Source organism: Saccostrea cucullata, unplaced genomic scaffold, assembly GCF_032062105.1.
Source record: "Saccostrea cucullata isolate Sc308-1 unplaced genomic scaffold, CSIRO_AGI_Scuc_v1 ctg489, whole genome shotgun sequence".
NCBI lineage: Eukaryota > Metazoa > Mollusca > Bivalvia > Ostreida > Ostreidae > Saccostrea > Saccostrea cuccullata.
In genome coordinates, this window is record NW_026935196.1 from 68145 (window position 1) to 93691 (window position 25547).

At 34.8% G+C, this 25547-nt stretch overlaps 1 protein-coding gene across 2 annotated transcripts in view; it reads left to right on the top strand.

Annotated features, from left to right (window-relative positions):
* The first annotated feature begins 2927 nt into the window (after window positions 1-2927).
* Window positions 2928-25547, top strand: part of LOC134242198 (putative extracellular sulfatase Sulf-1 homolog) — a 29841-nt gene continuing 7221 nt past the window's right edge. For both annotated transcript variants that reach the window (XM_062724272.1, XM_062724273.1), the window contains exons 1-14: window positions 2928-3057; window positions 11995-12094; window positions 17065-17339; window positions 17981-18446; window positions 18574-18669; window positions 18937-19087; window positions 19714-19889; window positions 20473-20610; window positions 20952-21017; window positions 21382-21562; window positions 21854-22055; window positions 23673-23759; window positions 24842-24993; window positions 25270-25406. In XM_062724272.1, the coding sequence (XP_062580256.1) occupies window positions 17165-17339; window positions 17981-18446; window positions 18574-18669; window positions 18937-19087; window positions 19714-19889; window positions 20473-20610; window positions 20952-21017; window positions 21382-21562; window positions 21854-22055; window positions 23673-23759; window positions 24842-24993; window positions 25270-25406 (2027 nt within the window). In that variant the 5' untranslated portion in view covers window positions 2928-3057; window positions 11995-12094; window positions 17065-17164. The remainder of the gene's footprint in view (window positions 3058-11994; window positions 12095-17064; window positions 17340-17980; window positions 18447-18573; window positions 18670-18936; window positions 19088-19713; window positions 19890-20472; window positions 20611-20951; window positions 21018-21381; window positions 21563-21853; window positions 22056-23672; window positions 23760-24841; window positions 24994-25269; window positions 25407-25547) is intronic.

The window sequence follows — 25547 nt, forward strand, 5'->3', positions numbered from 1 at the left end:
ACTACCGGACCATCAGTTTAATAAGCCATCCAAGCAAGGTGATGCTGAAAATCATATTAAACAGACTTCAACCTGTAGCAGAGACCATCATTGCTGAAGAACAAGCAGGCTTTAGAACAGGAAGAAGTACCACAGAACAGATATTCAACTTACGAATAATCAGTTAGAAATACCTACAACACCAACAAGACCTCTATCATGTGTTCATTGATTTCAAAAAAGCCTTCGATAGAGTGTGGCATACTGCCTTATGGACCACCATGAGGAAATACAACATCAATGCCAACCTTGTTCAAGTGATTGAAGAGCTATACAACAAGGCCACCAATGCAATTCTCCTAAATAATAGGATTGGTGACTGGTTCCGCACAACAATAGGAGTATGCCAAGGCTGTCTTATTTCTCCCATCCTCTTTAACATCTTCCTTGAAAGGATTATGGATGATGCTCTCGATGATCACAAAGGCACAGTCTCCATCGGAGGAAGAACCGTCACAAATCTGCGATTCGCTGATGACACTGATGGCCTTGCAGAGAAAGAGTCTGAACTAACCAGTTCGATGAATCACCTTGACCAAGCTGCTTCTGCATATGGTATGAAGATAAGTGCAGAAAAAACAAAGTTGATGACCAACAACACTCAAGGCATCACCTCAATTTAAGTCAATGTCAGCGGAACATGTCTGGAGACAGTGAAGTCATTCAAGTACCTCGGATCCATCATATCAGACGAAGGCTCCAAACCAGAGATTAAAGCAAAGATTGCACAAACAACTGCAGCATTAGCGAAATTACAAACCATCTGGAGAGACAGAAATATCACTCTGCTCGAAGATCCAGTTAATGCGTTCCCTTGCTATGTCGGTCTTCCTATATGCCTGTGAGACCTGGACTCTCACTGCTGAGCTAGAGAAGAGGATTATGAGCACTGAGATGAGATGCTATAGGAAGATACTAGGCATCAATTACACGGACCATGTGACCAATGCAGAGGTCCGCAGGACAGTCACAGAAGCTATAGGACCTCACGATGACCTTCTCACTGTCTTCAAGAAGCGGAAACTAAGATGGTACGGCCAATTTTCACGCTCGAGTGGCCTTGCAAAGACCATCCTGCAAGACACAGTGAAAGGAGGATGAAGAAGAGGAAGGCAAAAGAAGAGGTGGGAAGACAACATCCCTGAGTGGACTGGACTGAGCCTCGCAGAAACCCAGAAAGCGACAGAAAACAGAGATTTATGGATAAAAGTGGTGGAAAGGTCTTCAAAGATGCCCCAACGACGTCCACGAAGTCAAGGGATAGGTGAAGGTGAACTTGTCCTAAGATCCGCCTCTTCAGGGGTCAACCTTAGTAGTGTATTCTTGTGGTAAACGTGGTCTAATTATTATATCGCCTATGCTTTTGTCTTTGCTCTGAGCTGTTATTACCTATGTTTAAGCGATTTAGTATCTAACTAAAGAACTTTATTCGGTAATAACCAATATTTGCCCCCCAAATCAAACTTTGATGGAGATATATTTAATTAAGTTCTTAAACAGGGGAGTATATGCTGACTTCAAAGCACTGAATATTTTCATAAGTAATGACGCCATATGTACGTTATGACGTCACAAACATGACGTAAATTTAAGTTTTTATGAATTTTACAGAAAAATGTTCATATTTCGTCGATATTTTGAGTAAAAGTCACCGAGCGCATGTGTGTTCAGGATCAATACTTTGATATAAAGTGTAGAATGATAATATCAATGAAATATGTCAATATTGTTCCTGAACAAACTTGCGCTCTATAAATTATAAAGCTAAAATTGTTGAAATCTTGTCCATTTTGCCCTCTTTCTGAAAAAGGATATAAAATCGGACTAGTTTGTGACGTCATAAAAACAAAAATTGTGAATACACTGCTTTGACACTATAATATTTTCTGTTAATTTATATTTCTCATACAATTTATTGAATTCAGCACATTTCAGGAAGTTTTCAAAATTCGAATTTTGTGGGGGCAAATATATGCAATATACCGCATATAGTTCTTTATTCTTTTTGCTGTCTGCGTTTTCTAGAAAGACATTATCTATTCTTCGAAGCATATCATGGATTTGGGGTCCACAAGTGAGGACATGTGAGTATATATTTGCTTTGGATCTCCTTTTGACACAAGTTTATATATATATACAACTGCCATATGAGTTCTTGCGTGGCGCAGTGGTTATAGCGTCTGCTGTAGATCTAGAGTCGTGAAGTCTGGAGTTGATCCTTACGTCGCGGGTTCGAATCACTTCGTAGGATGTGGAGACCGTTCCTTCGGATGAGATTGTATAAACCCAAGTGCTGTGTCGCAGTAGGTGCTGGCACGAAAAAAAGACCCCTCTGACACTGATCAATGGCTGTAAGCGCTGAGTATAGGACAAAAGTGATCAGCTCTCCACCGGCAAGTAGTGGCGTCTCCATATGTGTGAAAAATTCTCGAGAGGGACGTTAAATAACATATAATGAATCAAATCATTGCCCCGGGGGTAAGATGGACGGGTCACAAAGTTTTACATAGAAATATTTTTAAGGTCTTTAAACATCTTCTTCTCAAGAATAGCAAAGTCAAGATTGGTCATCTTCATCCCCAGTAACTTAATGTACATTCAAATGTTAATAAATCTAGCCCACTATCCGGGAAGGGGAGGGGGGTAATTATTACTCTTCTCTAGCAATGTGTTCAGGTGAGCCAGTTGGTCCATGGGTCTCTTGTTATTTATTGTTATTAGGTAAAGTTACAGTTATGATGTTGTTCATTTTAGCAAATATAAACCGCTCCTCTTGAAAGCAGACACTGTCGCTTTCGTATGTACATGTTGTAAGGTGCAGTCTATTCCACTTTTATTAGCGCGGGCTCGATGTTCAAAATATTTAAACTTTCATTGAACCCCACAGTCTGCACACAAGACAAGTCCACAGTCATCAGTGAATGAGTGATAATGTCTTGATGTTGACTCAAGAATTAAGATTATTTATGTTTAGGGACATTGTTCGGTTTTAAGTTTTCAGGATTTTATGTGTTATTGGTAAGTATATTGATGATTTGCTATTCCTTTCCATAATATATACTTTACTATCGTGAACACACGCACTCACGAATCAGATTGTCTTGCCCAGCTTTTACTTAACATTAATAGAAAGGAAACGCTTCTCCTTCCTTTGTTGGATAGAAAGCAGAATCCCATGCTCACTTTTACCTGAAAAGGGTCTTTGTGTATCCTTGTAATTAATTCCCCTTGTTCTTTATAAGTTTTCTCAGTATTTGAAATGAAATGTCAATGTCTGTAGAAAATCAGTGGTTATAGACACTTAGAAAGATTGTCCACACAAAGCATTTTCCCTTTCTATCCAAAAAAAATTAATAGTATGTATTCATATTAACTTGAGGAAAAATAAAAGAAGGTGCAGCAAAGAGTTCACTCGTGTCTGAGATATATTTTAGGGTTTGAGTGTTTTAAAATGTGCAGTGTTATAGTTATACTAATTCAATTAGTTTTGACTGTTTTAATACACATAGATTATTTGTAAAAGAAAATGTAGAAAAGAATTGATTGAGATGAAATGTGTATTCTCTTGTACAAAGTTTTACCTAGCAGAAGTCATTGAGCACTTGCCCATAATCTCTTGTTGTGACGCATTTTTATACAAGTTCCATTTTATACAGATTTGACATAACAGTTCATTGACATGTTTTCCTCTTTAAAATCTCCATTGTTTGGGGGAGGTTGAGAGTGCACAGTAAACTGCAGGCTATCTCAGGGTCAACCCCGGTATTCCACTCAAATGACTCAGCATTCTAAATAATTGATCCACAAGAAAAATAAGATTGTTTAGACCAGAGCTGGTGCAGGACTTTGATCCTTGCTACATTTTTTTCTTTTACAAAGAGCTGGGTTGGACTTAGAATAAATACATACAATGTATAATGTTATCTTGCACTATGGTGCAGTGAAGGGTGTCATTTGATGAGAACTTTAATGTTGGATGCCACCTCTGTGCTGAATGGGCACTTGTTCCGTGTATATCAATATTTATCTAGCACTTTTCCTGTAGTGTTGTCAGTGGAATCAAAAGACTGCTTGATCACCTGTTGTATTTTGTTATGAAGATCAAAGATTTAATGAATATAGGTAAAGCAAACAATAACTGACCCTTTTATTTGCCCATAATGTTATAATCATATACAGTGATATAATACGATAAAGTCCATTACTTTGACTGATTGTGCATGGCTAATTACTATTTAGATATAATAATCATTTGAACCAATGATTATTAAGTAAATTAATAATTATGTTGATAGGACGTTTACATTGTTTTTGGGTTTTTTTTAATTAAAAAAATCCTAATCTGCACATTCAGGTTACTGGTAGTAAAGCACATTAATTAAATCTTGACATTATGTGTATAGTACTATACATAGCACAAATTAAGGGAAAAGTTTACCAGTACTTTTGGCTTAAATTGATTTAACAGTTTTAATGGATGAATGACATTCATGGTTAAAGCTTTTCCCAGGCTTCTGACATGAAACATTTCTTTCAAGATATGGATGCATAATGCCATAAGATATTCATATTGTAGGTCTAATATGTAAAAGCAAAGCACAGTCTCTGTAAAATTGTTTTGCAATTATTCAGGTAAATAAAAAGAGGCAATATTGCTCAGTGGGTGACATTGTAGGCAGTGTCACACAAGTACATATATTTTAAGAATGTGGATGTATACAGAATATAATTTATACAGAACCAGGGGTTAGGGAGGTGATTTACCTTAAAACAGAGTATTTTTTTTTCTCTGATTGAGTTATCAGATGCCCTTATCATGCTAGTCATGCACCTTTGCCTCAGCTGTATTTTGGGTCATATCGCATTTTGTACTAGCGACAAATGTTCAGAGCAGTGTGACATTCCATTCCTTTGTGTGGTGATTTGTAGCAGACAGGTAGAAGCCACAGACAGTTTGTGGTGACAAAATCAAGTTTATGATATACATCTGCTGTCCACACTTAAAGCAGATCAAATTTACAGTTTTTCTTAATGTACAATGTCAGGGAAGCCTGCTACATGAGAAGGATGCAGATCAATTGTTCCCCCTGGAAACACAACAGAAGTGGGGGGTAGGCAAGGGTAAAAAGCTGAGTGGAGTGGAGTGGAGTGGAGTCGTGGAGTCATGGAGTGGAGTCGTGAAGTGGAGTCTGTATTATAACAATACAGGAAGTTTGAGAACAAAACAATTTTATCTCCCCTTCATTGTCGTTTTGGATTTGTGTACACTGTACCAAGAATGAAACTAGAAACAAAAGAAGTCCATGCAATCAAAAACTAACGACCTTTAAATGTCAAACAGAGAATAACCTAGAAATGCGTTACTACGTAATATATAAACACTATCTAAACTTAGCAAGACTTTTTGACCTTATTCGCCAATCCCAAACAGGCAAACCTAGCAAGAGGTGTTGACAGCTTTAATATCAAACAGAGAAAGAGCACTGCAGAACTGATGACAACTAGGCACATATTTTTAAAAAATAGGTTTCACTATTAAAGATATCCTCTTTGTTGGAATTTGAAGGTCACAATTTTTTTTCTGTATCTCTATCTTTGTACATAAACATATATATCTAAATATTTACATGCATATATCCCTTTTAGGAGACATGCCTCAGAATATAGGTGTTAATAGACTCGACTGACAAATACATATCATACAGCTGTGAAAGATAAAATGGATAATATTTTTTGAAATGTTTGCTGAGAAACTGGTGTTGCTATGTCTGATTTTTGAAACACATTTTAAACGATATTACTTATTTTTCAAATTTTTAACCTTTGTTTCTTGAAGAGGAACTTGTGATACTTCATTCTTATAATTAGTTTTGTCACCCGCGTGGCACAGTGATTGGAGTGTCTGCTCAATCGCGCAGTAAGGAGCTCATCCTTACATTATGGGTTTGAATTCCACTGTGGGACTAAATAGAGACCGGTCTTTCAGATGAGAACGCAAACATCAATGTCCATTGTACTGTGTTGCAGTAGTTACTAGCACGAAAAATACCCTTCACTGCTCAATGATCAAGTATAGTGCGAGTATAGGACAAAAATTACAGCTCAATCTCCATCCACAGGTGATGGGGTCTAAATATGAGTTTAAATTCTCGAGAGGGATGTAAAACAACATACAATTAGTCACAAAATTAGTTTCACCAATATTTGATCAAGCTTATTTTATAATGTGACCAGAACAAAAATTATACATATCATAAGTAATGGGGAAAAATAGTGCTTTCGTTGTATTTTGCTGGTCAATATATAACATGCAGTCAATGGAGAATTTAAAAGAAAGTTTATCCCAATAGCGATGTGCTGAAATGTATTTGGTTATTCAATTTTTTTTTTTAAAAGATGACTAGTTCAAGCAGGATGTTGTCAACTTTGTGTTGTTCTTAAAATTTTATGGTTTGCTACAATGTTCAAAATATTCAATGATTTGTCAAAAAATCATTACATTCATATTAATTTTATTTTATTTTACTTGTATTATATAATGCGGTAGCTTTCAATCTCTATCTAAATTATTTTTAAAAGTAAAACTATCTTATTTAATTGTTTGTTATTTCTCATTTTGTGTGAATATTTACAACTCTGCTTTTGGGCGTAGAGGTTAGCAGGTATTGGTAAATTGTAGGAAACACCACAGAACATTACTATATAGTAGATGTAGAGCTATGGAATTCAAAAATTTACTCAGGTAATCGAACACAATCCCTCCTTTCCTTTTCAACTCTATATGCCCAAGCTATAGCTGTCTGTGATCATTGAGAGACTGTTACAATAATAGTTCATATATATTGTAGATGAATGAGAAAATGGGGGGGATATAACCTTCAAATGTCAACACATCAATGGGAATAACTTTTTGTTTTGAGTAACAGAGACCAAGTGACCCATATGCACTCCCATCCCAACAGGCGAGAAGAGCTGACAGATTTAATTACTGCGCTTGAAATGCTTACTCAGTTGTTGATTGTAAATAAAAATTTGCTTGAAAAAGAACTGAATTAAGTGGTATATTGCTTTTGTCAGCAAAAAAATCTACATGATGTCACCTGTTAACTTTCACAAACTAAAACAAACAAATGTGTTACTATATCTGCCCCTCCAACTGCAGTATATATAATGATTAATCAATAAGATATAAATAACTTAGTTTACAACACATCTTTATAATCAGAAGTAAGCAAATACATTTCATCACATCGCTATAGGGATAAACATTCTTTTAAAGTCCCAATGAATTCTGTCAAAATGTTTTCATCAATAATAAATAATTGCCTCAATGATGCGTTAGCGCGGTATGATAAATTTGTCGGCACGGCCAGGTGTGATATAGGACCGAAGACAGCCAAAAATATGAATTCAATGCTTATATTTACATTCTCTAATTTTCCTTCTTCATAATTGCTTATTTCGTCAACATTTAATGTGAAATTAGCGCCCTTCAAAACTAACGTAAGAGCCGTTTGTGACGTCAGATGACGTTAAGTGACGTTGCAAAGTTACATTACGCAAACAAACATTGCGATTAAAAAAGTGACAAATTAATTCTTAACGCACATTACGTTGATTTCTACGTTAATTTTTCAGGGTTGTAGTTTTTCATTAAATTGAAATAAAACATTTTACATTTTGGTGTTTCTAGAGTATTGAAAATGCATATAGTTCTTACTGTGTATTCTAACGCGCGGTGACAAGGTTTCGCGTGTGTTATAGAAATTTGAACGTCGTGGATTTCTAATGGATTTGATAAGGAAAATTATACTGAATGTAAAATTGGTTGATAGACTGCATGTTATACATTGATCAGCAAAATAAAAGGAAAGCACTTGTTTTAGGGTGGGGACATTACTTATCATATGTATTAATTTTGTTATGAGTCACATTTATAAAACAAGCTTGATCAAATATTGGTGAAACTAATTATAGGTATAAAACAGCTCCCTTTTCACAAAACAAGGGTCAAATAATTTTATATATATACATTTGTGGTATCTCTCCACTATATAAACATACAGAAAGAAAATATCTTCAATTCTGTATGAAGTTTGTCGGAGGTCAAAGGTCAATACATGACCGAATCACACGGCGCAATAATATCTACCCGGTACATAAATTATAAAATGACCTGCTCTACTTGCTTTTCATGTATAAAAATGAATAAAATAAGCAAGTTAAATGATAATTATTTTATTTTAAATGTAAACAAGTATTTCATACAGTTTTTGGGCTATCGATTCAACCTGTGTACACAGAGAAAGCTAGGAGCCTAGCGTTTGTTTACATTTTTCTTCACTTTTGTCAGTTGCACAGTCTCTAACGTTCATCCTTATTTTTTGGATAGACCTTTGGTTAAATTTTCATGATAAACTTTTATTTTATCTTTAAATTTTACTCACGATAAATGTGTATATCTGTTGGAAAATATCTTTGCAATCATGCCATGAACAACTGCCAAACACCTCGGCGGTAGTTCAATGTAAAGCTGTCGCCAGTGTCTCCGTGTTTATCAGTGTTTTACGATAAGTATGCCTTTAGTTACTGAAACCGTAGAATGTTTTTGATCAAAATGCAAATTAACTGGCCCGGACAAGTGTCTCAGTCCATCGGATCCATCCATCCCTTTCCAGCGACCGAAATTCCTCCAACTTTTTATCATCAAACTTCGGACGTGTTTCTTGTGTCTTTTCAGCATCGATTAACATTTTTCACGAATAAAATATTCCCAGACAACAATCTGTTCACTATTACTAATCACAAGTAGCCTTTCACAAAATATTCCCTTCGAAATGTAGTATAGTAGTACAATTCAATTTGAAGCGTAACCGCCATGCAAGCCGATTTACACCTTGCGTCATTTTTCAAAATCTACGACGGACGGTTAGTGCAATAATTTAAATTCGAAAATATTCAATTGTCTGTCTCAAATGTATATATAAGTAATAAATAACAAGTTTATAAACTTATGGGAATTATACATCTGAGAAGGCCTTCGGCCTTCACACTTAAAGCAGATCCCAAGTTTATAAACTTGTTATTTATTTCTTAATTGAAGTTAATTGTGTGTCATTGTTTAAAATGCACAATGTGTACTTTAAAATGAAAAAAAAACACAAGTTGTTGAGCTCATTTCAATAAATATTTTACTTTTTAAGGTTTTCAATTCCGGTAATTATATTTATTCTAAGTCTAGTAATTAATCCTGGTTAATTATTAAACTTCAACAGATCCAATGGCTGATATGTATTTGGCAGAGCACACTCTTTTCTGTAGCATGTCCTCTACTTTAAACAGAAAAAAGTAAGTGACAATACAGAAAAAAAATGTGACCTTCAAATTTTTGCACTTTAATAGTAAAATGAAAAAAAAATGTTTTGTCATTAAATTGCTGTCATCAGTTCTGTAGTGCAGTGCTCTTTCTCTGTTTGATATTAAAACTGTCAACACCTCTTGCTAGGTTTGCCTGTTTTGGGATAGGCGAATAAGGTCAAACAGTCTTGCTAAGTTTAGATAGTGTTTATATAAAGCATTTCTAAGTGATTCTCTGTTTGACATTTATTATTATTACTTCTTTTGTTTCTTGTTTATTACAGTGTACACAAATCCAAAACGACAATGAAGGGGAGATATTTTTTTTCTCAAACTTTTGTTATGACTCCACTCCACGACTCCACTCCATGACTCCACGACTCCACTCCACTCCACTCCACTCAGCTTTTTACCCCAAGCCGGTAGGCCTTATGGCAGAGCACAATGCTTTTTTACACATAAGAAAAGTTGACAATATTAAGGATTCTTATTGTGAACTTTGTGTCTGTGTTGCATCAAGTTTCTATTAATTAAGGTCTTCCATCTTCAATTTTTGAAAATTCATTTCTGGTGCCAAGTTAGGGGACATTTCCTGATTTTAAAATGACATTTTGTCTGTGGTTAATCTCAAGAACGGTAAAAGATATCAATGTGAAACTTTCAGGGATTATAGATCGTGATAGATACTAACCAGGACGCGACCTTTCGTTCCTCGTCAATACTTCCTGTCGTTAGGAGATGCGAATTGAAAAAAGTGTATTTTCTAACTTTTTTGTTTTTCAAAATTTTTCATTTATTTTTGGAATGTTAATAGAGACCCTTCTATTGATGTTTACTATATAAGTTGTTTGAATATTGGGTAATCTGAACTCTAGATATTAATATTTGAAAATCTGAAGCGGGCCCAAAATGGCGGCTGTCTCTGTCAACTCCTTCATTTCGCGAGTAGGGGTTTATGGGGGCAGCTGAGCGTTTGATTACACCATTCTGACATAAGGATACATGAAATGTGGAAAACTACTTGGACTTTCACGTAGTAGTACGTTGCAATTCAGTGTCAATCTTAAAACGTAATTTCTGTTTCACTGCTTTAGTGTAACTGGGCTGGGTACGATATGTAATGTGTACAATGCGTTAAATATACTTTCTTAACGTTGAAATAAAAGAAAGGCGATAAGAACATTTTATTTATTTAATTTCATTGAAGCTAAAAACCTATTTAATAGATCAGTGCAAAGAATTTACTCGTGGCGTTTGGCGCGAAATTATGAAAAGTGCCCCGCCTTTTCTGATTCGTAGAAAGGTGTACTGTTGCAAAAGTATACACAAGTTTATTTAGAGCAGTACTCCCAATGGCTTAATGGTTTGCGCGTTGTGGATAAAAGAGAAAAAAGCGCATTTACATTGGCGACCTGGGCTCAATCCTCCTTGTGACCAAAATTTTGAATCACTTTTCAGTTTGATTTTACAAGGTTTTTTTTTCGTGAATCGGACGGAAGACTCTCGTTGCTCGCAACGAGATCGTTTCTAGTTGTTAACTTATTTTTCTGCTGTAGTGTGGTATTTTTTTTTTTTTAAAGAAAAGGCTGAATTGTTTTAACATATATTAAATTCATATAGAAGTGGAGAACAAATAAAGGTCACCACACACTGTTGTTTTTTTTTGCTGAGAAATTTAGGAGTTTATATAAGTAGAATTTTTTCTCATGATATTTTAGATAATTTGAAAAAAAAAATTCTGTTTTTGTATAAATGAACTTTTGATTTGATTATGAGGTGCTTGAACTTTTATATTATTGTTTAGTTTCAGTACATTTAACCTTTTCTTCTTGTTATGGAGGAAGGACCCTTTCTATATATTCTGGCATTTTTATGTCTTAAACTCTCCGCATGATGAAGATGGTATGGAGTGAGAGAGCCATAGAAAAGTGCATCTAATTTTCCCAGCACGTCATCAATTAATTATACACCAGGGATTGTGCCTTTTTCCTTATTTTATTTCAGCAAGTGGGATAGATCACTGTAGATACATGATCTTCAGTCATAGTGTAATATTAGGCTCAGTTTGTACTCCCTGACCGAACTCGGTTCTCGATCTCGGAAATCATCGCGAATCTAAGGCATATATACACTGATACCTGAAAGAATATCACCCAAAGAAAATAAGGAATGTCGATGTTCTAGGTGGTGATGTTACACCCAGGGTAGAATTACACTGAAATGACTGATCGACAGCTAGATTTTCCTCAGCTTTAATCGGCATGTCTTCAGTTCATCTATTCTTAAAGCAGCAGTGGTTGGTGATTAGGCGTTAATGAGGGGGATTAATTACACCTCCCTTAAATTTAAATGAGGGGGATTAATTACACCTCCCTGATAGAATGGAGACAGTGGGGACACTATAACAGTTGTTTATAGTCATGGTAACCTACTTACATAATAGGACCGTCCTGATCTGGGCCAACTCTGTATAAATTGTTAAATGTCATGCATGTACCCGCACATAATGACAGGCAGATGTATAATAACATGCCTTTGATGTAACGGCAGTCCAATAATTCTGCTTGATGCCTTGGTGATTTTTTTTTTCTGTTGCAGATTTTCTACAGAATTACATTTCCAATGCCTAGATAGGTGGTTATGAAGATTGATGAATATCAAGAGAGACTGCTGAATAATCAGATATTTCACAATCTAGGTAAGTGGCCGTGTGTCTTTGTGTTTAGGCATCACTAAATATTTCTATTAATCTGAAGATTGTTTCCATCTATGATCATAATGTGTGGCATATTTCAGGAGGAAATTGAGATTTGTCCTTGCAAGAGAATTTTTTTTCCTCTGAAATTTTTGTTTAATGCCAATCAGAAATAAAATTTGACATCACATTTTAATTTGGCTCTAGAAATTTTTCAGATTTATTGCTTAGGTTCATGATTTCAAGATGTGATAAATTTATTTCATTATAAAATGATGTAACACTGTATGAGATTATGTGTGTTTTAATGATATAGCACTCTTAACGCTTATAAATGTTAGTATACATAGAATAAAAAGGAGGCCTCGAACACATTTGCCCTTAATTACTTTAAGATTCGGATGAATGATAGGTATAAAAACAGCTGTAAATGCAGAGGATATCAATAAATCTGGTGAGAAAACAGTTTGAGATACTTTGAAGACATTGTTTGTTAAGTAGACCAGGAGATCTGCAGTCACAAAATAAGGTCTGATGTTGGGGAACCATCAATCAGAAATCAGCAATTTTACAATTTGTATTCAGTCAATACATCGTTAATTTTTATGGGTGTCTCCCATTCTTGGTTTTTTTCTTTATGATAAATGTTTATGCAATTTATTGTTCAAAGAGAAAATTGCAAATTGATGTAAATATATTAAGAAAGTGCAGAATCAATGAAGTTGTTTTGGGTGGTGTCCCTATTGTATGCAGTGTTTGGAAATACATGTACACGACTTTTCAAGTGTTCGAGTGACAAAGACACACTTGTACTTAACATGTTTTAAGGGGACAAAAAACTTATTGTTCTCTTCATACTCTTCCATATTATGTATTTAAAAGAAAAAGATAATTGAAAAATAAATTGAAAAAAAATCTTTATTTTTTAAAGTAACATATTAAATGGCTGAGTTGATTTATTTCTTATATTAAGGTATAGTAATGTGTACTGACAATTGAAAATAGATATAATTTTCTCACTTAAAAATAACCTTTATTTTTCAATAAGATGGTCCTTCCGTCAAAAAAAAGTAATCAAAGTATATAAACATTTCGTATTTATGCGGGTAATTGGGCTGCCAAGTCAGTGGTTTAGTTGCATTGTGCTGTTAGGGTATAACCTCTGAAACAGAATCCTGTATCAGAAGCAGCGGTAGAAAGGAGTCTGTCAGAGCTACCTAAGGATCAGAGTCAAATAATCCAAGAAAAATAGACATGGCATCAGAAGAACCCGCGGTAGATGCCAGGTAGGGCAGCAGTCTGCTCTATAATATGGTTCACCAAAGCTCAGATCAAAGCTGTGTTTTATGTAACCACAGTTTTAATGCCAAACACATTGTTAAATCAAGCTCTGGGATTTTTTTTTTATTAATGTAGGGTTTAAGATGTCTGAGATTTGAAGAGTTTGGATGTCAGTGAGATTCAAAATACTTGGAGTTTTGGGATGATTTAAAATCTAGGTAGCAGTTCATCAGTGATTTGTGGTGTTCAGTAGTGATTTGTGGTGTTCATGCACTAGTGATTTGTGGTTTTCATTAGTGATTTGTGGTTTTCAGTAGTGATTTGTGGTGTTCATTGGTGATTTGTGGTGTTCAGTTGTGATTTGTGGTGTTCAGTAGTGATTTGTGGTGTTTAGTAGTGATTTGTGGTGTTCAGTAGTGATTTTTGATGTTCAGTTGTGATTTGTGGTGTTCAGTTGTGATTTGTGGTGTTCATGCACTAGTGATTTGTGGTGTTCAGTAGTGATTTGTGGTGTTTAATAGTGATTTGTGGTGTTCAGTTGTGATTTGTGATGTTCAGTTGTGATTTAGGTGTTCAGCATATTATTGTTTGTTTAGACTGTATAGATTGTATCAGAGGATGTACATAAGATATTGATGTTCATTCTGAACAGATGATATCACCATCTCTATAGTGTAACACTCCGGAAGTCTACACTTTAAAACTTGACATGTAAAATGCTGAGATATATAATTTATCTGGAATATTTTTACCACGTGTTCATATGAAGGAGTTTGAATGTACTTAATGGTAGGTATATCAATTTATGATGGTATATAATCATTTGCTCTGAAGCTTCAGTGTCAAATATTAAGTTAAAACTAAAAAGAAGTTGAGTAGAAAACTGTGTTCATTGTGATGGATGCACAAACATAATCTGGGGTCATATAGAAGCTGTAAGAAGTATAATTTGATGCAAGTTCCAGGGATTTTAGAGAACTTGATGGATAGCTGTAAGTCAACATGCCAAGGAAGAACATCTGTATGATTGTAATTTATACTTTTTGCTCCCATTCAAGCAAAATAATTTATATTTGGATTAAAAAATTTTTAAGGAAACTACATTAAATAGTATATATGATGGGTTGGATAGCCAGTGTTCCAATTAGTTCAGTTGGTGGCTGACTGGAGATTCCGGGGGCCCAGGTTTGAATCCCAGTCTAGTCTATTTAATTTGCCACATCTTTTCACCTCTTCATATGAATATGATGACGTATATTAGATTGGAAGCTGCAGTGTTAACAAAATCAAAAAAGGCAGAAATTTTACTTTCATTAGGATTGATGCACAAATATAATCTTATCAGAAAAGTAGCTGACAAGAAGAACTTTACATCTTGATATGTATGTATTAAATTTAATACATATTCCAGCATTTTTAGAGAACCTGACATTCAGATAATACACCATGTGCCATATGAAGTATCCTCTTAAAGTAAAATTAAGAACATCTGCATGGTTGTAATGTGTATGATTTTTGCTCTCTGACATTCAAGTGAAGCATAAATATTTTTTTATGATTTTAATTTTTTGATGTGAAACGCACTAAAGGAAAAAAGTAAAAGCATTTTATGAATGATAGAAATGTGATTTTTCCTTGGTTGTCTGTGTGGCATATTGGCTAAGATCTGGTTAGGAGATACACCATATCTTTTCTCTTTTTGGCAACTGTTAGAACAATTGAATTATTTTTCTGTTCCAAAGCAGCAAACCTATAGAGTTACAAAGAAAAAATGTGTGAGGTTTTTGCCACTTTGACACAGGCTTGAAATGATAATGATATGTTTTTCTAAATCTAGATTTACGGGATTAACTTGAATGTTTGTTTTTCACAATTCAGTGTAAAGTATAAAGCTCTTGAAATATTTCAGCTTCTATTTGAATTCAATGTTTCGCTTTTTGTAGAGGCCATTCATCACTTCATTAAAAAGGGAAAATGGGAAGGTTTACCATGTTTACTCTTGTCAAAAGAAAATGAAATAAAACCTGAGTGGGGGGAAAACTTCAAATATTTGATTATAATTCACATAATGAAGGCCTCTTTTCCTTCAATTATCAGTGGAGTTCAGTCATCTCCTAACCTAGGCCAAAAATAACAATTGGAGGCCTCTGCTAGTAAGTGCCAGGGTTTATTTGAGGTCAGGGGTCAGATGAGGTCATTAGATATATGTAATGTGGTTATGGTTATGATGTGGAGTTGATTACCATCCTGTGTGGCTTTACCTTGGACTAATTAGTGATGTAACATCTTCTATACCTGTGCTTCCCATTGTGTTGGATGACATTTTAAAATTAATTACCAGGAATTGCATAATGAAGTTTTCTTGTTTAATTATCATTTCATCTACAAGGTAAGGTTAGTGAAGTGGCTTCTGAATTATTTAAAAGTGGAATTTTTTATTTTATAAATATGTGAATGGAGATTTGTATTTAAAAATTACAGCTTTATATACATTTTTGATTAGATTTTGTCAATTGTAAAACAGTGTACATATTTCAATTCTTGATAGAGACTAGAGAGATCGAAACAATTAGGATAGAATGTTTGGTTTAATGATGTAGATCTAACAAAACATTTTCTTCTGCTCTGGTATTAAAATGTGAAATAAATTTTGAGATTTAATTAACAGAAGGGGAGAGAGAAATACAATTTTGTACATTTAATATTGATTTAGTATTAATTATTATGTGGATATGTCCAGTTCTTCTTTTGATGATCTGAATTTGATAGACGAGGAAATACATACATGCAAAGATTACATTAATATACACCTTCGTTTCCAAATTAAATATTAGCTCCTAGCTAGGACTTGATATGCTATCAATGAATAATTTCCCAATGACTTTAATAGGTTTCTGTCAATACTGACAAATGCTAAATTAGTTGTGGTATTTGATGAAAATGACAATTGTATGATAATCTGGTCTTATGAATATTCCAGTACGAGAAAAAAAGCTATATCTGAATGAGTGCCAGATAATGAAGACAGAGCTCTGTTGAGTGTCCCTATGTTTGTAAACTAGACAGATATTAATGTCTGACAATGTCATTCATGAGATTTTTGTCAGTGGGTAAAAGGTTTGTTATGTAAGAGGTAATCTCTCTGCCTGTAAGACATGGATGAAGGGAGAACTCTGGTGCTCTCGCCATCCCCCAAAACAAGTGTGTGTTTTGTTTTGCTTATCATCGTAGAATATTTTCTTTTTAAAACTTATGGAGATTGGTAGTTTTCATTCAATGTGATACTCAATCAGACTAATCATTCATAGTGCAAAAAACACATGTATTGCTATCATAATTATATTTTTATTGCAAATTATTACATGTACATATTTTTTGTTTGTGACTTTTAAACATGTTAAAAGCAATTCATTTAAAATGTCTTCATAATTTTCAGTGTACATAAAGAGCATTTAAAGGATTTACTACATATTTTATATTTTGATCAGAAAAATATTTATGCTTTCCAAATATTTTTCTCACATATTTAAAGATGCATACTCTTTGATTGATTATCATCCTTTTGAATTATACCATTTGTGGTTTTGTTGCACCTCTGGTATGACAATCATTTCAAAATTGATTTTGTTATTTGTGCATTGGACATGCAGACATGTGACTAATACATGTATATCCTGATCTTTGTTCAACAGGGTTCCTTATATGTGATGAATTGAACCAGCCACCCACAAATATTCATATGAAAGTTATACAGGACACGGCATCTTATAAACTGGATACCCCTCAAACAAAATGAGGACTCTTCTTATTTACACGACGTGGCTGGTTGTAGGATGGACCTTTGCATCTTGGTCTGGTTCTCATACCCATGGACAGGGAACCAACCCACGTTATGGCAGCCGTCGGGCCAAAAGTCAGAAACCAAACATTGTGCTGATCTTGACAGACGACCAGGATGAGTTGCTAGGTAACTTTGATATATTCTGATGTGTTTATCAGAGACATCTTCTATAATCTGTCAAAATTTGGTTTTATTACAAAGTGGCTTATAATCATGTTAGTTGCAGGGAAAGTTCTACTAAAGTGCTTTTCATTGTTAAACATAATGAAAATACATGGATGAAATTGATCTAATAACTGTAACCTTGTATTTGTACACCTGTCCCTTATTAAAATTGCAAGGTGGGAGTTCTAAATGAAGGAGGTGCATTTTGACCTAATGTCATGATAAAAGATTTAGATAATATTGCTCAATAAAAGAAAATCACTGTAAATTATTTAAGATGGGGAACTCTTTCTGACACCAAACTATTTGATTTGTTTAAGATGTTCTAAAGTTTAATTATACTAGTATAGATAATAATTAATCTGATCATTGTTAAGATCATTGAAGTAGTTTTTGAATGGAATCTATGGTCCAATTCTAAAGCCTTGAATCATTCAAACTATAGGCATGAAATTTAAAACCACCCACATTTTTTGCTGTTTATGAATAACCAAGCACTTTTGAAAAGGTTGTAAATCAATTTATAAAATCATTATCAACAATAACTTCACTTATTTAACTGAGAAAGTCACGAAAAGTGTAAAACTTGTGTTGTATTGTAGGTTCAATGGAGGTGATGCCAAAAACTCTACGCATTATGAGAGACCAAGGTGTTCACTTCAACAACTCGTTTGTGTCCACGCCCATGTGTTGTCCCTCCCGCAGTTCAATCCTGACCGGACTCTACACACACAATCACGACGTACACACAAATAATGACAATTGCTCCTCTCCGTTCTGGCAGAGGACTCACGAAACTCGAACTTTTGCTACCTACCTCAATAACGCTGGCTACAGAACGGGGTACTTTGGGAAGTACCTTAACGAGTATAATGGGACGTATATTCCCCCGGGGTGGAGGGAATGGGTGGGGCTCATCAAAAATGCCAGATTCTACAACTACACAGTGAATTTCAATGGAAATAAGATGAAGCACGAGGATAATTATTACCATGACTACTTTACAGACCTAATAGCCAATGATAGCGTTACTTTTCTTAAGAACAGTAAACAGTATTTTCCTAAAAGGTAATTCTGGCATAGTTTTTTCTGGCACATGTAAGCTATACATGTACTTGAAAACTACATTTTTAAAAATATTTTTTTTTTTTATCCTGTTTTTGTAAATGGTGATTTCTATAAATATCTTACACAGGCCAGTATTAATGGTGTTGAGTGTCCCCGCCCCTCATGGACCTGAGGATGCAGCCCCGCAGTACCAGCATCTCTTCTTCAATAACACCCTACACAGGTATCTCATCAGTAAATAAAATCATGGTATCTCGTTAGTAAATAAAATCAAGGTATTTCTTCGTTAATTAAAAATCACAGTTGTCTTATAAATGAATAAAATTCCAAGGTATTTCATCATTCATTAAAAATTACAGTTATTTCATAATTATATTTTTTTTAAAAAAATACAGGATTTCATCATTGATTAAAAAAAAATCACAGGATTCTCTTTCAAACCTTTTTTCGTAATTTGTTGTTAATGTTTTGTATACATGTATACACACAGAACTCCCACCTGGAACAAGGCCCCTAATCCAGACAAACAGCATTTGTTGAAAATGACTGGAAAGATGGAGCCAATTGAGCAGAGATTCACCGACATTCTTCAACAGAAGAGACTGCAAACACTGCAGTCAGTGGACGAACTGGTAGAAAAGGTAAAATATTGCATAGAAAACATGAACTGGTCACAGAAAAAAAGAGAAGAGTTTCAGCTTTCTCTGATAATGTGGTAGGCAACTGAATACTGTAAAGTTGCTGTATTTCATTATATTTTGTAAGAATTCAAAAAGGCCTGCCCTAATTTTTTTGAAATTCTAAAATGGAAAAAAAATCAAATAACGTTGCAAGAAACTTTTTAAAAAAGTCAATACAGGTCATTTTTTTTAATTGACCACTTTACTTAAGGATAAATAACACAAACAAACTTTTTTTCAGAAATCAGCATTATTTCTCAGAGATTTACATTTAAATTGACAACCTGAATAATGTTTACCAAGTAGAGTGGGAGAATTACATAAGATTTTGTCATAAAGTTAAAAAATTGTGCAAAATTTTGTATGGAATTATATAGAAGGCAAAACAAAATCTCAAATCTAAGCACCAAGGAAAACCTATGATTTCTTTATATTTCAGGGATTTATTATTTATGTCATTTCAAATCAAAATCAGTCAAAAAATATATATCAACCTGCGCATCCATTTTTTGTTTGTGGTAAGTACCCTTAAATGAAGCATATTTTATTTTCGTCATATTACTCAGATATATTAGACTTATTTGTAGGTGTATAATGAGTTGTGGTATTTGGATGAGCTGGAGAATACCTACATTATTTACACCTCGGACCACGGCTACCACTTAGGACAGTTTGGAGTTGTCAAGGGCAAGTCTTTGCCGTATGACTTTGATGTACGAGTCCCTCTGTATATCCGAGGTCCTGGAATCAAACCAAGATCCAAGTAAAAAAAAAATTTTTGAATATTTCAATTATTCAGCTGTTACATGTATATGACAATGTGCTATCAAATTCTTAAAATTTCTGACACTGTGATAAATTTTAAATTCATTAAGTAGGACTTCTAACATTGCTGGGAATTTAAATCTAAAATTATTGAATTTTTAACATATAATGTGATGTTTGTTTTCATATTGTATGATTTCTAAAATTGAGGTAATCTTTGACCTATTGTAGCATTTCAAATGTTATGGTGACCTTGGACCTTTTGTCATAGGATTTCTAACATTGTGTTGAACTTTGACCTATTGTAGGATTTCTAACATTGTGTTGACCTTTGACCTTTTGTTGTAGGATTTCTAACATTGTGCTGACCTTTTGTTGTAGGATTTCTAACATTGTGGTAACCTTTGACCTTGTGTTGTAGGATTTCTAACATTGTGTTGATCTTTGACCTTCTGTTGTAGGATCTCTAACATTGTGTTTACCTTTGACCTTCTGTTGTAGGATCTCTAACATTGTGTTGACCTTTGACCTTCTGTTGTAGGATTTCTAACATTGTGCTAACCTTTGACCTTCCGTTGTAGGATTTCTAACATTGTGGTGAACATTGATTTGGCCCCTACTATTCTGGATATGGCTGGTGTAGATATTCCCGGTCACATGGATGGGCGCTCCATGATGAAACTGATCAGAGCCAAGGACTACCGAGAGCAAGCTCACGGGTATAACACACACATTGTATGTCATTCTGGTTCAACAGATAAATAATCTTTAGTTATATTCTGCATTAATTACATACCTATATGTATTTGAAATGCATAACATAATCAATTTAATGAAGATTTCTTGAAAAATTAGAAATAATTGTGTGTTTCAGCAAAACTCGTTTAGTATGGACATGGATATTGCGAATTTACTGTTATAGCGAAGTCATCTTGGATCCCCAGCTAACAAAAATTTAATGTCTTTATTATACGGTTATAACGAATTACGGATATAGCGAAAAAATTTCACAGGTCCCAGTGACTTCGTTATAACTGAGTTTTACTGTACTTTGTTTTAGTGTTGATTCTGATACCTTTGTGACAACAAGGAGACCTTGGAGGGACACAATCCTATTGGAGAGGGGGTAACATTACACATTTGTAACTCTGGATTTTATAAGAAAGAACATATTCTGTTCCAAGATTTTTAATTTGTGGTTCTACACTTCTTTCTTAAAACTCAGTCATAAAGATACTGACAAAAAAAAACATTTTTGTACAGAAACTTGCAGCTTTGCTGTCTATTGTAAAATATTTTCGTGGAGCCAAATGTTTCTAAGATTGGGAGGGGGATATTGGTGTTAGGGATTTGAGTTTTGTTGTTAAATGAGAATTGTGATGCATGTACACCTGTACTTTAGTATGAAAATTAAAAAAAGTTCATGGGTCTCCTCATACCATGAAAACATTGAAATCGGATGATTTGACTGTGATTATTTTATTATTAAGGAAAGTAACCAAAAAGATCAGGAAAGAAATGATGAGGCAACAGAAGAAGAATTTTCTGGATACTGTGAACAGTTTACCTACCATTAGTGAGTCGTACCTGAAGTATGCCACTCCAAAACAAAAGCGAATCTTCAAGGAGTGCTCCAAACCTGAAAACCAACCACCTTGTAAAAAGGGACAGGTCAGATATTTCCACTGTAAACAGCTTTTCAAATGTGGACTAATTTTCTGATCTTGACCTTCCTTCCCACATGTCCTTGAACTTCAGTAATAACAGTACAGATTTTTGTTTTGTTTTTTTATGTGTATTTGAGAACAGAGCAGAGAAGATGCTCCTGTGCCTCAGTTTGAAGTATACAAATATACCTTGGGTGGGGGCATTCATTTTCTATGAACAGATTTCAAGTTTAAATTCCAGAACTACTTAATAAAGGCACAAGAGAATATTACATAAAGCTTTGATTGGTTACAGAAATACCAATGCGTCCAGGAGTTTGGTCGGGATTTGCCGAGGCTGATGAAGTGTCGATGGAAGGAGAGGGGAAGGAGAAAGATGCAGAGGGATGGATATCTGAGGTCAAAGAAGCACTGTCCCTGTGGTCGTAAGAAGAAAAGGATGAATAGAAGGGAAAAACAGAGTCAGACCGAGTTCTTAATGAAACATGCAAGCAAAGGTAAATATTTATAAACAGTTGAGATTCAGTATCTCAAACACTGATAACTCAATACCATGGATATGTGGAAGTGTTTTGGAAGTCCCAACCACTTATTAGCTCACCTGAGCCGAAGGAAAAATCTTTAAAAATCTTCTTCTCAAGAACCACTGGGCCAGGAAAGATGAAACTCATGTGGAATCATCCTCAGGTAGTGTAGATTCAAGTTTGTTCAAATCATGACCCCCGGGCCTAGGGTGGGGCCAAAATGGCCGACCCAAGTTTTACATAGGAATATATAGGAAAAATCTTTAAAAATCTTCTTCTCAAGAACCACTGGGCCAGGAAAGATGAAACTCATGTGGAATCATCCTCAGGTAGTGTAGATTCAAGTTTGTTTAAATCATGACCCCCGGGCCTAGGGTGGGGCCAAAATGGCCGACCCAAGTTTTACATAGGAATATATAGGAAAAATCTTTAAAAATCTTCTTCTCAAGAACCACTGGGCCAGGAAAGATGAAACTCATGTGGAATCATCCTCAGGTAGTGTAGATTCAAGTTTGTTCAAATCATGACCCCCGGGCCAGTTTTACATAGGAATATATAGGAAAAATCTTTAAAAATCTTCTTCTCAAGAACCACTGGGCCAGGAAAGATGAAACTCATGTGGAATCATCCTCAGGTAGTGTAGATTCAAGTTTGTTTCATGACCCCCGGGCCTAGGGTGGGGCCAAAATGACCCAAGTTTTACATAGGAATATATAGGAAAAATCTTTAAAAATCTTCTTCTCAAGAACCACTTGAAACTCATGTGGAATCATCCTCAGGTAGTGTAGATTCAAGTTTGTTCAAATCATGATCCCCGGGCCTAGGTTGGGGCCAAAATGGCCGACCCAAGTTTTACATAGGAATATATATAGGAAAAAATCTTTAAAAATCTTCTTCTCAAGAACCACTGGGCCAGGAAAGATGAAACTCATGTGAAATCATCCTCAGGTAGTGTAGATTCAAGTTTGTTCAAATCATGGCCCCTGGGGCTAGGGTGGGGCCAAAATAGCTGACCCAAGTTTTACATATTAGGGATTTATAGGAAAACCTTTTAAAATTATCTTTTCAAGTACTTCAAAGGTATGATTAGTGATATTAATATGGAATCAGCTTCAGGTAGTTTGTTCTTCTAGTTTGTTCAAATCATGAACCCCTAGGGGGGTTAGAATTTAAGCCCCCCCCCCCCCCCCCCCCCCCCCCCCCCCCCAAATAAACTTTCAGTTCTGATCTGATATGTGCTTTTTCCTAGCCAATGTGCCCAGGTGAGCGCTGTGGCCCCTGGGCCTCTTGTTTTTTACTTTTTTACCATCGAAAAGTCCAAAATTTTTGATATCTCAATATTTTTTTGTCCCATGGAGTTCAAGATGAGGAGGTTTGATTGATATAGAAAAGTTATTGGGTTGTCTGAATTTATCTGAAAAAAGAACAGTTTGTAGACATATTAAACCAGAAGCTTGTCTGAGTCTGCTCAGACATCAGTTTATATAGTTACATGTAGGAGCTGTAAATATTAGAAATAGTACTAAATATTAAAAATCTTTGGTACATCTACAGTAAACAATTTAGCAGCTATTTATTTCTATTTTTAAGATTTTACTCCCAGGTTTATTAGAACCAAGAGATCTTACCTACAAATGATTGGTAACGCAAGCAACTCACTACAAAATTCCATACCAGGTAATTGAAAATTTATCAATGAAAAAGGAGATAAAAATCATTTTTATGTACAGGTAACTCTTGATGGCTCGAACTTCGATCTCTTGAAGTTCTTGATCGCTCGAAGTGAGTCTCCGGTCCCAAATTTTTCCCCTATCTAACTAAGCAAATTTACTCTTGATTTCTCGAACTCTTGATCTCTCGAAACCCTTGATCTCTCGAAGTCAAAATGCAGTCCCGCTATGTATATTCTATTGAAATTTACCCTCGATACCTCGAAGTGGCTATGTGTAAACAAAGTTACATAATCAGCAACTTTACCTGGACATTTAATGGCCCCAGGCAGAGGACGCGGGTCTCGTGAAACGGGATGTTTATTCAGGTGACACCTATACTGCAAGGTGATAATTGAATTATAATTATCTTATGTTGCTTATATGCTATTAAAATAATTATCATTGACTTCATTACGATAATTTAGTAACGCAGTGTCACTGAAAAAATTGTAATTGTAGGTTACAAGACGAAACATATTATAAATTTAATTTTTCGAATCTGTGTCCAAGTTTAACGAAATATGAAAATTCAGAAACAGCCTCGATGTCAATATGACGACTGTTGTTGGACAATACTTACAGAACTTCTTTTATTGCACATGTTTGGAATAGTCACGATGCTATGTTTACCACGCGACGCTGTAAAATGTCATTTCATATAACGAATGCGTAGTATGATATCCGCATTATAAAGAATAAATAAATAAACATGAAATGACTATGTACATTTTTGGCTTTACTCAGTTTATTAAATATTCATCTAAAATACGAAAACATGTCGTTGTTCTATAAAAACCACATGAACAAGGTTAGCACTGCATAAAAAACATTACATCCGGTAAGACTAATTTTAAAACCTGTCAAACAAACCCGGAAAATTCCGGACTCTAGAAAACTCGAACTCTTGATCTCTTGAAGTTTTTCCTCAGTCCCGCGGACTTCGAGGTATCGAGAGTTACCTGTACATGTATTTGAGTGGAATTATTTGAAACCATTTTTAAAAAAGATCTTAATTACTCTATAAAAATGACTCTTTGACTTCTTCAGTTCAGCCATTTGATCGACGTTGTCGAGTTTTACCCAATGACACGGTCACCTGTGATAATATTCTGTACCAGGACCCTGTAGAGTGGAAAAATCATAAAGAGAAACTCGATGAAATGATTGAAGAGTACAGGAAAATGCTTGAAGATCTAAGGGTATGTAACAATCACCTGCACTTTAGCTCACCTCATGATGAGACATGGTTATGCTTTGCCCTTAGGATTGATGTGCTGTATTCAGTGTAAAATGACACCCTGTAGTTTGAAGAGCAGGTTCAAGGGTATGCATTACCTGAAATAGACTTTCAAGATTTGAAGCTAAGACAGTGTAAAGAATAAATATTGTGTTACTGATGAATTTTGATTGAACAACTATTTGATATGAAGCTTCCCCAATTCTCAACATATACTCATGTAAACTTCCTGTTGCAGATTTATAGAAAGCATCTGAAGTCCTCCAAACCCAAGGAGTCGTTCCTGAATGAATTTGGTATTGAGATGAATGGCCGGGGTTACTTAGATTTTGAGTGTGAGCCCTGCACCCAGAGTAACAGCAGACAATATGAAAGGTACTTGTCTGTGAATAAGCCACAGATTAAAGTGTAGGCACATTTTTGTTTAAAATGAAAGGCAGATTTTGTTTATCAATTTCCACATTCTTATTGAGAAAAAAAATTAAACGTTGAAATTTTGGAGGGATGAATACAGCT